The 13,515-nt window shown below is 40.8% G+C and overlaps 1 protein-coding gene across 2 annotated transcripts; it reads right to left on the bottom strand.

Moving 5' to 3' along the window:
- Positions 1 to 427: 427 nt before the first annotated feature.
- FIGNL1 (fidgetin like 1) lies at positions 428 to 9,335 on the bottom strand. 2 transcript variants are annotated; one of them, XM_021935777.2, is made up of 4 exons: positions 9,087 to 9,335; positions 6,518 to 6,626; positions 6,305 to 6,392; positions 428 to 5,609 (listed from the first exon to the last, which is right to left on the bottom strand). In XM_021935777.2, exon 4 carries the CDS (start codon positions 5,597 to 5,599, stop codon positions 3,575 to 3,577), a length of 2,025 nt encoding a protein of 674 aa, XP_021791469.1. In that variant the 5' UTR covers positions 5,600 to 5,609; positions 6,305 to 6,392; positions 6,518 to 6,626; positions 9,087 to 9,335; the 3' UTR covers positions 428 to 3,574. The 2 variants fall into 2 exon arrangements, with proteins under 2 accessions (XP_021791469.1, XP_021791468.1); XM_021935776.2 differs by lacking the exon at positions 6,305 to 6,392.
- Between the last annotated feature and the right edge of the window lie 4,180 nt (positions 9,336 to 13,515).

The raw sequence follows: 13,515 nt of genomic DNA on the forward strand, positions 1-13,515 counted from the left end.
CAACCTGTCCTTTTGCCATGGACCTTGATAGAATCCTTTCTTGTATTCAGATCCCTAAAGGTGGACTGTAAAGTGTCCCTTAAAAAAAAAAAAAGAAAAAAAAACACTGGGAAATAACAATGGAGACCAATAAATAACATATAAGCATGAACAGAGAAAAATAATCTGGGACAGACCTTTAAAAAAGTTCTAAAGTGTAGAAAAGGAGAAACATAACTAAGGGATATTTCTTTGGAATTAGAATTTTTCCATAAAACTAAAGATAGATGGCATATGATCTCTAATAATATGATGCAAATACCACAAACACTAAGCAGAATGAGCTAGGACAACCACACAAAATAGTTGAAAAGATCCTTCACAGCAACAAGAGCAAAATCAAGGCAGATTCAAAGAAGATGCACAATCATAAAACATGAACCAGGCCTTTTAAATCTGTCTTTTACTATTTAATCCTCACTCTCCAACAAGACAGATATAAACTATTCGCACTTTAGAATTGAGATTGAATAATTAAGTAACCAACAGTCACCAGTAAATAACAGAGCCAGAATTCAACAGGTCTATTTGGCACCACAGTCCACGATCTTTAGACTATGATTCCATCAAGATCAGCTTGTCAATATGAAAGGCAGACCTAAGAAATGTTTCAGAATTGAGAAAATGAGTTAAAATTTCAGAAAAATTAGAAATTTACCACAGAATGAATACATATCAAAAGGATCATATATTATTAGATGTATAATAAAAAGATTTAAGAAGGCCTGAAATTATAAATTAGAATTACCATATTCATATCAAAATTGTTAAGCATTAATACCATAACCAAGTGACATGTTTGTTAAAATGTGTATTTCTACTAAGGGAATGTAATTTTTAAAGACATTAAATATCAGGCTAGCATTCATGTTTCTGAAGCAATGGCTAAAGACAGGGCAGTGCCACACTCAAGAGAATTTAATCCAAGATTATTACAATCAATGAAGACAATCACATATGGCGAGAGTAAGAAATCCTAGTTTCAGTAAGCTTCCTACCCAGCTGCTTCAGAAACACTCAAAATCGCAAAGTGTTAAGACAAAGAATTCTTCTCTGTGGTATACCATAGAAACAACAGTTGACTCCCCAGCTCAAATTTTCTTTCCAGCTTTAAAATATCCTGACTATTCCTTTCAGGTTAAGATTCTTATTTAACAGAGTAGACCTTAATTCAGGAAGGGCCATTTCTTGAGCTAACCAGAGACATGGGCTCTGCTAATCTAAGATGAGCTAAACCAACTAGACTTTCTCTCCTTGTCACAATTTCTAAATTCCATAGAAAGAAGTGGCCCTGTGGTTGGTGGTCAAGGGAGCTTAAAGTCAGGGCTGGCAGAAGCTGTAACTGAAAAAAACTGGTAATAAATATTAAGACCAAATTACAGAGCTAAATAAAACATTAACAGCTAGAGGGCAAATGCTGACAAATCTAAATAGCTACAGTAATTTTAAGACCCAAGAAGGTGGGAGTGATCTGCAGGAAAGAAAAACTAGAGAATTCCTTGACATCAATACCAAAGAACCCAAGGTTATAGTGCTGTTTATATAAATAGAAAGAGATAAAGACGTAATGAATATTGTGAAATGTTTTAGGATGTTAAAAGATATAACTAAGAACTGAAGACAAGAAGTTTAACATTCAAATTCTAATAAAAAAGGCCAGGCATGGTGGCTCACGCCTGTAATCCCAGCACTTCGGGAGGCTGAGGTGGGTGGATCGTTTGAGGCCAGGAGTTCAAGAGCAGCCTCGGCAACATGGTGAAACCCCATTTCTATTAAAAATACAAAAATTAGCTGGGCGTGGTGGTGCACACCTGTGGTCTCAGCTACAAGGGAGACTGAGGCACAAGAATCACTGGAACCCAGGAGACAGAGGTTGCAGTGAGCCAAGATCACACCACTGCACTCCAGCCTAGGCAACACAGCGAGACTCTGTCTCAAAATAACCAAAACAAAACAAAAAACGAATTCTAATGAAAGACAATCACATATTACAAAGGGAAAAACTAAAAATTGCAACACCAATCTTTTAACATAAAAACAGAAGGCAAACCAAGGATAAAAATTTAAACTATACATATACAAACTGTCTAAATTCAACAACTGTTTCAATTTGTCATTTCAAATTGCACTGTTCACAAGAGAAAACATTAGAACTTAAATGTAACCTCCATGAGACCAAGGATATTTGTGTTGTTCATTGCTCTACCTTTAGTACCTTCAGTTTTTTGAATAAATGCAAAAAGAATGCCAACAAATACCAAAACTGCCTCCTCCCCAATGCTGCCACAGCTCTGACTCAGTGCAGATGGAGTTTTACACAGGAACTACTTTTTCAAGAGGACAATTTAGAATGCAAGCCAAAAGCATTAAAAAGTGCATATTCTTTAATCCAAGAATTACTCAAGAAATTTATACATTTCTTTAAAAAGGATCACCAAATGCATCCCACATAGTTCCTTTACAATAAACAAAAGATAAACAACCTAGTGTCCTGTCCTATATGCACTCTACCAGATGACTCAATTATAGTCCATCCATCCATGGAATCCTAGACAATCATAAAAGGACATTTATGTCAACATGGAAAGTAAAAATATGCTTTAAAGAGCAGGCTACAAGAGAGAATACATTATACAATCCTACTGCTATATAAAACAAAACATCTGGAAAAATCTATGCTTAAATATTAATAGTGTGTCCCGCAAAGTGGTAGGATAACAGTGATTTTTATTCTTTTTACTTATCTCTATTTTCTCATATTTCTGTAATGAACATGCTTCACTGTAATGAACATGTTTCATAAAACAAAATGGGTCTGTTATAAAAATCTGAAAACACTTATTTTTGAAAGAGAGTAGTATTACAGGCTGTAGTGTCAAATAAAATATTAATGTTAAATATCACACACCTCCCTGAAAGTAACCAACATTCTTAACTAAGCTTTCAGTTCTGTGAACATATCTCTAATACTAGATCACACCATGCTATTTCTGAAAATGTTAGTCCCAATAAAAATTAACAACCATAAAAGAGGTAACAAATTGGCTGAAGAAAGTAAAAATTGGCACTTTAGCTTTTAGTGAGATCTTAAATCTACTCAAATAACACTAAGCAATACTTTGTCCAAATGTAAACCATTATACTAGCCGACATTAAGAATTATGTGGCCATCAGAAGGCACTTTCTTCAATAAAAGATGGATATTAATCAGATACAACTTTATATGTAATCTTCAACTAAAAAAAATTTGAGCTCACTTTTCATGTTATATAGCTTCAAGGGAAAGACTTCCTAGAAACAAAAGTTCATTCTCACTTTGTTCAGATAGGCTTACATATCAGGTAATCACTGGAAAGCAAAACTTACATTAACATACACTATGTCAATCAGTTGTAAAATCTGAGCTATTATTATTTGAAGTACAGAATTCAGAATATATTCTAAAAAACACAATTAACACATCCCCAACTTTCTATGCTAAAAAAATAAAAGACTGTACTACAGAGATGCCTTCTTTTGATTCCAAGAATCCCATTTACTTTCCACAACCAAAAGTTTTGTTCCAGTTTTCATAAAGCTCCAAATCTTTTGGAGAAACACTAGGTCGCACAGTCCTAAAAGCATTTTCAAAATCAATATAAGCTATTGGTCGAACTTGATCCGGTGTTATGGTAGCAATGTCAGCAGTTTGTAAACTGCGAATAGGACCAAGAGAAGCCTCTCTGCAAAGCTGTGTCATGTCTGCTCCTGAGAACCCATCAGACTGCTGTACAACCTGTTCAATTTCTTCTTCACTGAGGCAACACTGCTCTTTGGACATTAGATTAATTACTATTTGTTTCCTGGCTGAAGCTTCTGGGAGGGGAATATAAAGCCTTTTCACCAATCTTCTCCGGGCAGCCTCATCAATTTCTTGTGGCCGATTTGTTGCTCCCACCACTAGGATACGATCTTCAGAAGTTGTCGTTGCTCCATCTAACTGAACTAAAAATTCTGTTTTTATCCTTCTAGAAGATTCATGCTCACCATCTCCCCTTTGAGATAACAAGGAATCAATTTCATCAATAAATATCACAGCTGGTTGCTGACACCTTGCAACAGCAAACAATGCACGGACCATTTTCTCCCCCTCACCTACCCATTTAGAAGTTAAGGATGAAGCAGAGATGCTAAAGAATGTTGCCCCAGACTGACTAGCAATGCACTTGCCAATTAGAGTTTTACCAGTCCCAGGAGGACCAAAGAGCAAAATTCCTTTAGGGGGACCCCTTAAACCAGTAAAGATGTCTGGCCTCAACATGGGCCACACAACTATTTCCTTTATGGTGGCTTTAGCAAATTCTACTCCTGCAATATCTTCCCAATTTACTGGAGGTCCATGATCCATAATCTCATTCATAATAAGTTCAATCATCTTTGGCTCCAAGTTCTTCAGACGCTCATCGACTGGATGTGCTGGTTCTGTAGGCCCTGCCCCATAAGGCTTATACTGCGTTCCTCCATTCTGCTCTCCCCCATCTTGCTTGGGTATAGGAGGAACAAACTTTCCAAGTATTCCTCGGGATCTACTAGCTCCTAGAGACTTTTTTACACCACCATATGAAGACCCTGATGCACGCTGAGGTTGATGGTATTTTTTTTGCTGATCTACCCATAATTGTTCTTTTGCCGTTTTAAATGTAGGCAGGCTGCTATCCTCCTTTGGGCCATTATCTTCTGTTTTACTACAAGCCTTATTTAGTATTGGGTTGGAAAGTGCATCAATGGTGCCAGAATCATAAAAAGACTTCCTTTGTGGATTATCACAGGCAGCAGGAAAACAAGACTGATTAGATAAGAACATATTTAGTCCTATGTTTTCTTTTGGAGAGCTGTGATTTTCCTTTTTGACATTTCCAAACAACGGTGTGACATGGAATTTTGCAGTGGCTGAGTCACCTACAGGTGCTGAGAATGTAGGACAAGTCTTAGCAGTGTTAGTCACCATAGGTGGCTGGGCACTCTGAAGGAGTTTCAAAGGATTGCTCTCTGGGAAGTCCTGGGTCCTCTCTTGATCATGAGCTGAGTTAGGTAATGGGTCACTCTCTTGAGAACTACCACAAACACTAAATTTAGGAAGATCAAAGACAGTGGCCTCCTTATGGATTACCACTGATGCATGAGCAGGTTCCAACAGAGAGTCTTTGAATTTTTTGCCAGCTTGCATCATCTTCTGTACACTACTCATTTTGAAAACATTATTTATTGACAATCCAGACTGCCACTTGTCACTATCTGTTTGTTGAGATCCTCCCAAAGTTAAAATGTTTTCTGCATAATTATTCAAGCCAGATTCAACATTGTCAGAATCAATAATTGCAGAATATTTCTCTGCATATTTTTTGAACAGTTTGGTAGCACAGACCTGGGAAATCTCAGAGTTTGCCCATGCATACTGAATGCGTAGTATCTGTGCACGGTATGCATCTGCCTTCCGTCCTGTACATATGCCAGATGTAATTGCGAAGTAATTCTTCTGCCATTCACTCAGGTGCACAGATCTAGAGCTGGAGGTCTGCATTTTAGAGGTCCTATAACAAACAATAAAAATGAAAATCAGTATGAAGAAAACAAAGACATAATACTTTAAATATAGTTTTTAAATATCTGCTAATCTGAAGGAAGGGACACTGGACTTTGTATTTATAATATAGATTTATAAGGACAGGTTATAAGAGAAATATCTAGTTAACTATAGACTGTAAGTATTCAAGACATATCAATACGAAGTCTTCAATATTAAAGACTTGATTAAATAATAATTTATGAGTTTTACATAATTTTTTATGTAAATTGTTTTACATAATTTTATCTGTAGGGAAAGCATTCATAAGGTTTAAATGAAAAGGATTTAAAATTAATCAGAAAAAGAAATATAGATACATAAAGCAAAACAAAATGAACAAGAGGTTTAAGTCTGAGCTGTAAAAGAAACTAGGTGAATGAGCTTAAGCGAACTTTTTACTATCACTGACGGTTCTTTAGTTTTCTTTTTCTTTTTTTTTTTTTTGAGACAGAGTCTCACTCTGTCACCCAGGCTGCTGGAGGGCAGTGGCGTTATCTCAGCTCACTGCAACCTCCACTTCCCAGGTTCAAGTGATTCTCCTGCCCCAGCTTCCCGAGTAGCTGGGATTACAGACATCCGCCACCATGCCTGGCTAATTTTTATATTTTTAGTAGAGATGGGGTTTTGTCATATTAGTTAGGCTGGTCTTGAACTCCTGACCTCAGGTAATCCACCCGCCTTGGCCTCCCAAAGTGCTGGGATTACAGGCGTGAGCCACCGCGCCCAGCTGGTTCTTCAGTTTTCTTATCTGCAAAGTGAGAGGAACCATTGGGACAATCAAATCAAATAATGAATATGAAAATAATCTGAAAACTATCATTATCCTTATCACACAAATGTAGAAACTGAGGCTGAGAGAGTTAAAGAACTTACTTGAGATCACACAGTCAGTTATGAATGGTACCAGAAATGGAACACGAGCAGTTTCAATCCAGGTACTGTGCACTTCTCCATGTACACAATGCTCCTTGATGCTGCTATCCTAGGTCACAGATTGAACAGCATGGATCACAAATTTAAACTATGGCATATTTAAATGGCTTTAATAACTTATTCATGAATAAGTTCATCACCCTAAACAGAATGCCCTAGAATATCTCTATTACAATAAATGAAATAAGAGAACAAGCTAGCCTACTAGTAAAATGCTTTTACTTTAGATGTCTTCTGTCAAGTTATTCGCATAAGCTTCTTCACATTAAGTTACATTTAAACAGAACTGTGGATGTATCACATTGCTAGATATATAGAATTTACTTACATATCCACAAGAAAAATTTATGGAATTTTTTTTTTGTTTCCTAACAGTATTTCAATTAAATGAAAACCAAGAAACCCTACTTAAGGCTCAAGTATTTGAAATTTTGCCTTTCAAGTTACTTGTAAGTACAGCTTAATAAACAACAGGTTCTTTTAGTGCAACAGCCATGTTTAGTACAGTTTTTTATCTCCCATAATGCCTTACAAAGAATTTGTCATATTGTAAGTAGGTGTTCATAAATTTTTGTTTTAAAAAAAAAGAAAACTTAAGATCCAGAGCTTTAAAGACACTGTAACTTATTTAAAACTGTAAAGCTAAATAAGCTAGAGTCAAAACTAGATCTGACCTCTCCTGCCAAGCAGTTCATCCTTTTTTTCACTATACCATTTTGATTTTAAACTCATTTATACAATACTGGAAATGAGAAACTGAAAGAAAGGTGACTGAGAAAACACTTGACACAAACTTTTTTTTTTCTTTTTTGAGAAAGAGTCTCGCTCTGTCTCCCAGGCTGGAGTGCAGTGGCGCGATCTCGGCTCACTGCAAGCTCCGCCTTCCAGGTTCACGCCATTCTCCTGCCTCGGCCTTCCGACTACAGGCGCCTGCCACCACCACGCCCGGCTAATTTTTTTGTATTTTTAGTAGAGACGGGGTTTCACCATGTTAGCCAGGATGGTCTCGATCTCCTGACCTCGTGATCCGCCCGCCTCGCCTCCCAAAGTGCTGGGATTACAGGTGTGAGCCACCGCGCCCGGCCGACACAAACTTTTACAATTAGTGTTATCATTCTCTTCCTCTCCATGGCTTCATTCCACTTTATCATCTGTTATCCTGAAATTTCTACCATACCTCAGAGTTCTAGTCACTGTTCTCAGAATAAACCCCTTCTCCTTTCCATCTTCACCTTTCCTTCAATATTCATCTTCCAAGTCTTACTTCTTCCTTTCAATTCAATCATTTAAATGACAAATACGGATAACGAAAAAGTGGCCATCACTGATCAGTGACACAACCATTGTCTTGTTTACCATTTCCAAGACAATTTAACCTTTATGGCCTTTCCTAGATCTAAAAAGTATGATTAATTAGCACTGTCATATGAACTGCGTTCCAATCTTCTTTATTTTGCCAATGTTCTGATTTTAATAACGTGATTAACTGTCTTCCTAATTAGATAGTTGGCTTCTGCAGGGAGGAATTGTTTTCCATTCCATTCACATTGTCTTAGTACCTAGAATACAGTGTCCCTTGGAATAACAGCTATAAAATACTGACGGAGTGCCTACTCAGTACCAAGCACTGTACAGGCCTTTCATAGGACTCTATTCTTGATGCAAAACAGAAGTTAAGCGCACAAGGTCTGGAGCCAGGCTGCCTGCGTTCAGATCCTGGCTCTATCAGCAGTGACTGCAGGAAAACCTCTTAATGTCTTTCTGTTACCTATAAAAGAAGCGCAGCAACATCACTGAGCTGACAAGGTATTTTACTTCTGCAAAGCACTAGACAGAAGACTCAGCAGTTAGAAAATACTCTATAAAATACTGCTTCTTCCGATTCCTCACAATGACCCTTGAAAGGTATGAGCCCTTCTTTCTCATCACAGAGATTAAGAGCTTGCCTGGGTCACAGGAGAGCTGACAAGATATTTTACTTCTGCAAAGCACTCGACAGAAGACTCAACAGTTAGAAAATACTCTATAAAATACTGCTTCTTCCGATTCCTCACAATGACCCTTGAAAGGTATGAGCCCTTCTTTCTCATCACAGAGATTAAGAGCTTGCCTGGGTCACAGGGGAGCTGACTGACCCCCGTTGTGGGCGCCCAGAGCCCCGCTGGGCCGGGTAAATGCCTGCGGTAAGCGGCCCCGCCCCCGGACAGGCTCTGCCAAAGAAAGCCATCCGCAGACCTGGCCCCGAGACTGCTGTCCACGCTGGGCCCCAGCTTCCTAATCCTGGATGAGTCTGGTTCTGGGCTAGCGGGTCAGCCACCCTCCCCTAAGACAGAAGCAAAAGGGCACAGCCACTGCCTGGCTCCCGCCTCCCACGGCCTCCCGCAAAGCCCCCGCCCCGCGACCCCTCAGCATTCCAGAGGTACACGCCGGCCTCTCCCCTACGCCCCAACCCTGATGCTCCACAGGAGTCAGCAGCGCCCCTGCCCCGCCTCCCGTCACCTCTTCCTACCTGCGGCGGGTCTGGGACGCCGGCGGCCTCCGAAAAGCGCGGGGACCTACGTGCGCCTGCGCGCTGCTGTCGCCCTCGGGCTCGCGTCGTACGTACGTGCGTGAGTGCGTGAGTGCGTGCGTGCGTGCGGTCGGCGCGAGGGGCGTGGGCGTGGCACCTGGGCCAGGTCACCACCACCAGGGCGCCAGCACCGACCAGTGGTGTTCGGTAAACGCTTATTACATCATTGTGCATAGGCTTCATTTTTAAAAGTCCTGCCACATAAATACAAGGAGGCGATGGAAATTGAATGAAGATTCGAAAGATTCCCATAGAGCATGGCTCACCTGCCCTCACCCGGAGAGCCAGCCGCGGCTCAACGAGGAGAGCAAAGCGTGGCTTTCCTGCGCCCACCCGGGAGAACAAACAATGGCTCAGCTGCGCCCACCCCGGAGAGCAAAGCGTGGCTCACCTGCGCCCACCCGAGAGGGCAAAGCGTGACTCACCTGCGCCCACCGGGGAGAGCCAGCCACCCTCCTTCTGTGCTGCAGGCAGGGAGAGGGCGGCAGGAGAGGAGCGGATCCACTTAGGTCAGCGATTAAGACGTCGTTACAACAGGCCACCCCGGCCTTGCGGGGCCTGTGGCTGCTCCCCCTCTTGAATTCAGACCTAGTACGTCTCAGCTTCGCCCCTCGCACCCTGCAGTCTGCGCTCCATACAGCATTTGAGCGGGTGCTCAGCAATGTTCCCTGGCTGAAAGAACAGCATAGAGTAGCATGAAAAAATGACAAGCATGTTTAAGATAAAATAAGGGAGAGGACTGAATCCGGCAGCTCAGATCTCCCCGCAGCCAACATCTACATTCCTTTGGACAGCTCTCTGCTGTGTAGGGACACCTCCCTGGAACTTTGAAAAGCACTCCATCATTACCTTCCACTTTGTTCTGGAGCAAGGTTTCAAAAGAAGAGTGCTGTATTTTGATTAATTTAGTGAACTGAATTTTCAGACACAAGTAACAGAGCAGCCACTCAGTGGCCTCTGCAGTAAATAATAATATCAGATCACATAACAAGAAGACTGGAAGTTGGCGGGAAATCTGGGCCTGATGACTCAAAGAAGTCGTGAAGGACCATCTCTTCATTCTGCCACCTTCTCACCTGTGGATTTTCCTCCCTAGGCTTGTCACCTCATTGTCGAGAGATGCCCTCACAATCCAAGCCAGGCAGCCTCACACGACCAGATCTAAAACACAAAGAGGGAGCCAAACTGAGAAAGGACCTTTTCCCTCTGAACACTTCTCTCTTGGAAAAAGAAAATGTTTCCCAGAAAGCCTCCTAGCCTTCCTCTTACATCTCCTTGACTAACTGGGACCCGGTCCTCTGGATATCCTTTCCTGAGAAAGAGAGGGTCTGGTGCAGGGGATAGAGAAAATGACTAGCAACTAGCAGCACATGATATTTAAACACAAGATTTAAAGAAATGCAAGGCACAAACAATTTGAAGATTTTTTTTTAAGTTTTTAAAATCTTGACAAAATAAAAAGGAATTGGACAATGCACTTTAAAAACTAGAAGAGGTTTCACTGAAAACAACAACTCCTAATTCATTTCATGACTTAGATAGTAATAGAAAATTAGTTTATTCTAATTCCATACTTTATCAACTAATTTTAATTATTTTATAATTACCCAAAGTATGTCATGTAGAATGAAAATAAAAGAAAATGAAAACAGTTATATCAAGGCCAAGTCAGTTGTATGTTTACTGGCTATTTAGAAATTTCTAAATACGTGTATATTTAGAAATGACTATATAGATACTATTTGAGTAATGTTAGGGATGGAAAGTTATGTCTCCCCAAAGTTTGTATGTTGAAATCCTAAGCCCAATGTGATGGTTTTAAGGGGTGGGGCCTTTGTGAGGTGATTAGGTCATGAGAGTGAAGCCCTTCATAGATGCGATTAGTAAGTATCCTTATAAAAGAGACTCCAGAGGCTGGGTGCAGTGTCTCATGCCTGTAATCCCAGCACTTTGGGAGACCGAGGCAGGTGGATCACCTGGGGCCAGGAGTTCAAGACCAGCCTGGCCAACATGGCAAAACCCTGTCTCTACTCAAAATACAAATATTAGCCAGGTGTGGTGGTGGGCACCTGTAATCCCAGCTACTTAGGAGGCTGAGGCCTGAGAATTGCTTGAACCCAAGAGGTGGAGGTTGCAGTGAACTGAGGTCATGCCACTGCACTCCAGCCTGGGGGATAGAGTGAGACTCTGTCTCCAAAAAATAAAATACAATAAAAGAGACTCCAAAGAACTTTCTAGGCCTCTTGCCACCACCTAAGGATGCAAAGAGTTGACAGCAACCTGGAAGAGCCCTCAACAGAACTCGACCATTCTGGGACTGTGACTTCCAGCCTCCACTGTGAGAAATAAATTTCTGTTGTTTATGAGCCACTCAGCATATGGTACTTTGTAGAATGGGCAGGCTAAGATAGGTATTTAGCAATTTTGGGTGATTTTCATCATCAAAATTTTCATGATGGCATTTTGGAGAATTCACATAAACCACTCTCTTACCCTCCTAAAAGTATTGCTCAAATACTGAATTACATTTGTGCTTGCCAGAGTTAACTTTTTTCTAACAAGTAACACTAGCCACTTCATTTTGTGCTTTTGATACAAAAGCATTTCCCAATCAAGCGGCTTTCATCTTCTGGCCTGGTTGGCAAAAGTGTAACTCACTTCTGCACCCTCTCTGAACCCTAGTCTCCTCATCAAATGTAAAACAGGAATAAATCTTTTTACCCTGGAAGCCATTATAAGGATTATTATCAACATAAGATATAATTCTTAAATTATCAAAGCAGTTGCTGGCATGTGGCAGGCACTCAACAGAAACCGTATTGCTGTGTTATTTTTATTATTACTATTAATACTCCTATTGGGATTGAAACCCTTGTGCCATATCAAGACTTTTCCATCTTTGACAAATGAGACATATTAGGATAGTATATTAATGATATGGAAGAGTTTAGTGCTTGAGCTATTCAATTATTAAACTTTGCTTCCAAGACCACAGACTGGTGGTATATACTGTGCGTGTGTGTGCGTGTGTGCGTGCATGCGTGTGTGTGTGTGTATGAGAAAGAATATGCTCTTCTTTCTTCTAGGTAGAAGTTGTTGAGACTTCAAGGGAAGAGGTTTTCACCTACAGCAGACAGTGCCAGTTTTCTTGGTGTGAGGGATTCTGGGAGATGGCTGCCCATTTCCATATTCATGAATTTTATAAACATTGTCTCAGATAAATGCCAGTGTACACTTCAGTGAGCTCATTTGTTTTTGAGCAGAGGGGGTAACACAGCCCTAAATAATGTGCCTCCCTGTCAGCCAGGAGAGTTACATTCTGGAGATGTGTGTGTCGGTGGGTGTGGGAGGCAGGTGGTGTTGAGGAGATAGGGAAGCCGACAGGACAAAGCTCAGAGGGAAAACAGCCCATCTAAATCCAGTTCTTTCTCTGGGGGATTCCCTGTATGTGGATTCGCACTGACTTCCAAACCTCTCAGCTTCCTGACTCACTGGTAAGAAAGAAAAAAGAACCAGAATTGAGGGGATGGTGTTCCAGCCCTCCAGCAGAGAAGTAAGATGTGTGGGCCCAGGGTGAACCAAGTGCACAATTTTAGTAAAAGATCTGTATTGGCTACACTGAATGAATCATAAAGGGATGTGAAGAGGCAACCTCTGGCATCATTGTCATAAACAGAGCTGGCGACGGGGGAGGTGATGTCTTCCTTGTGTCAAAAGACAAAATTATTTACAGATCACATTGGCTTTTATTCATGATTCATAAATCCAGTAGCCTCCATTCTATAAAATAGAATTAGAGTTCCCACTGGGCAATGGCAGAACAGTGGTTTTGTAAGGTTGGAACAAGGAAACAGTATTTTTGTAAAGGTTGATTGGTTAGCATCAGCTTACTTCAGACCACTTTTCTTGTCATGGTTAAAGCAAATGGGACTTCCTTATTACTCTGACTCAGGTAGACTGAGCTCTTTCTGATGGGTTGCTGTGAATCTCTTGTTTTCAAGAGAAACTGATCTATTTGGGGACCACCAGCTTTCTTAAAGTTTCAGCTTGATTAAATGGCCCTTAGCATGAGTGATGCCACTTTAGTTTGGTCTGTTGGGACCTAGTGCAGGAGCTCACTCCAAAACAATGCCCTCCCATAATTTTTCTTTAACACCTGAAATGGGGCAGAGCAGGGACGGAAGGAAACATTTGTTTGGGTCACCATTTTCCTCAAGGACTGCGCTACCAATTGGAGTCAACACTTCTAGGTGCCTCCAGTTTGGTACAGTATGTTAGGGGTTGAATTGCATCCCCCAAACAGATTTGTTGAAGTCCTAACCCCTGGCACCTGTGAATGTGGCCTTATTTGGAGAGAGGGTTGTTACAG

Source organism: Papio anubis, chromosome 4 (assembly GCF_008728515.1).
Source record: "Papio anubis isolate 15944 chromosome 4, Panubis1.0, whole genome shotgun sequence".
Classification (NCBI taxonomy): Eukaryota; Metazoa; Chordata; class Mammalia; order Primates; family Cercopithecidae; genus Papio; species Papio anubis.

Coding starts and splice junctions, on each gene's coding strand:
- FIGNL1 (XM_021935776.2), bottom strand. CDS start 5,599: ATGCAGACCTCCAGCTCTAGATCTGTGCACCTGAGTGAATGGCAGAAG.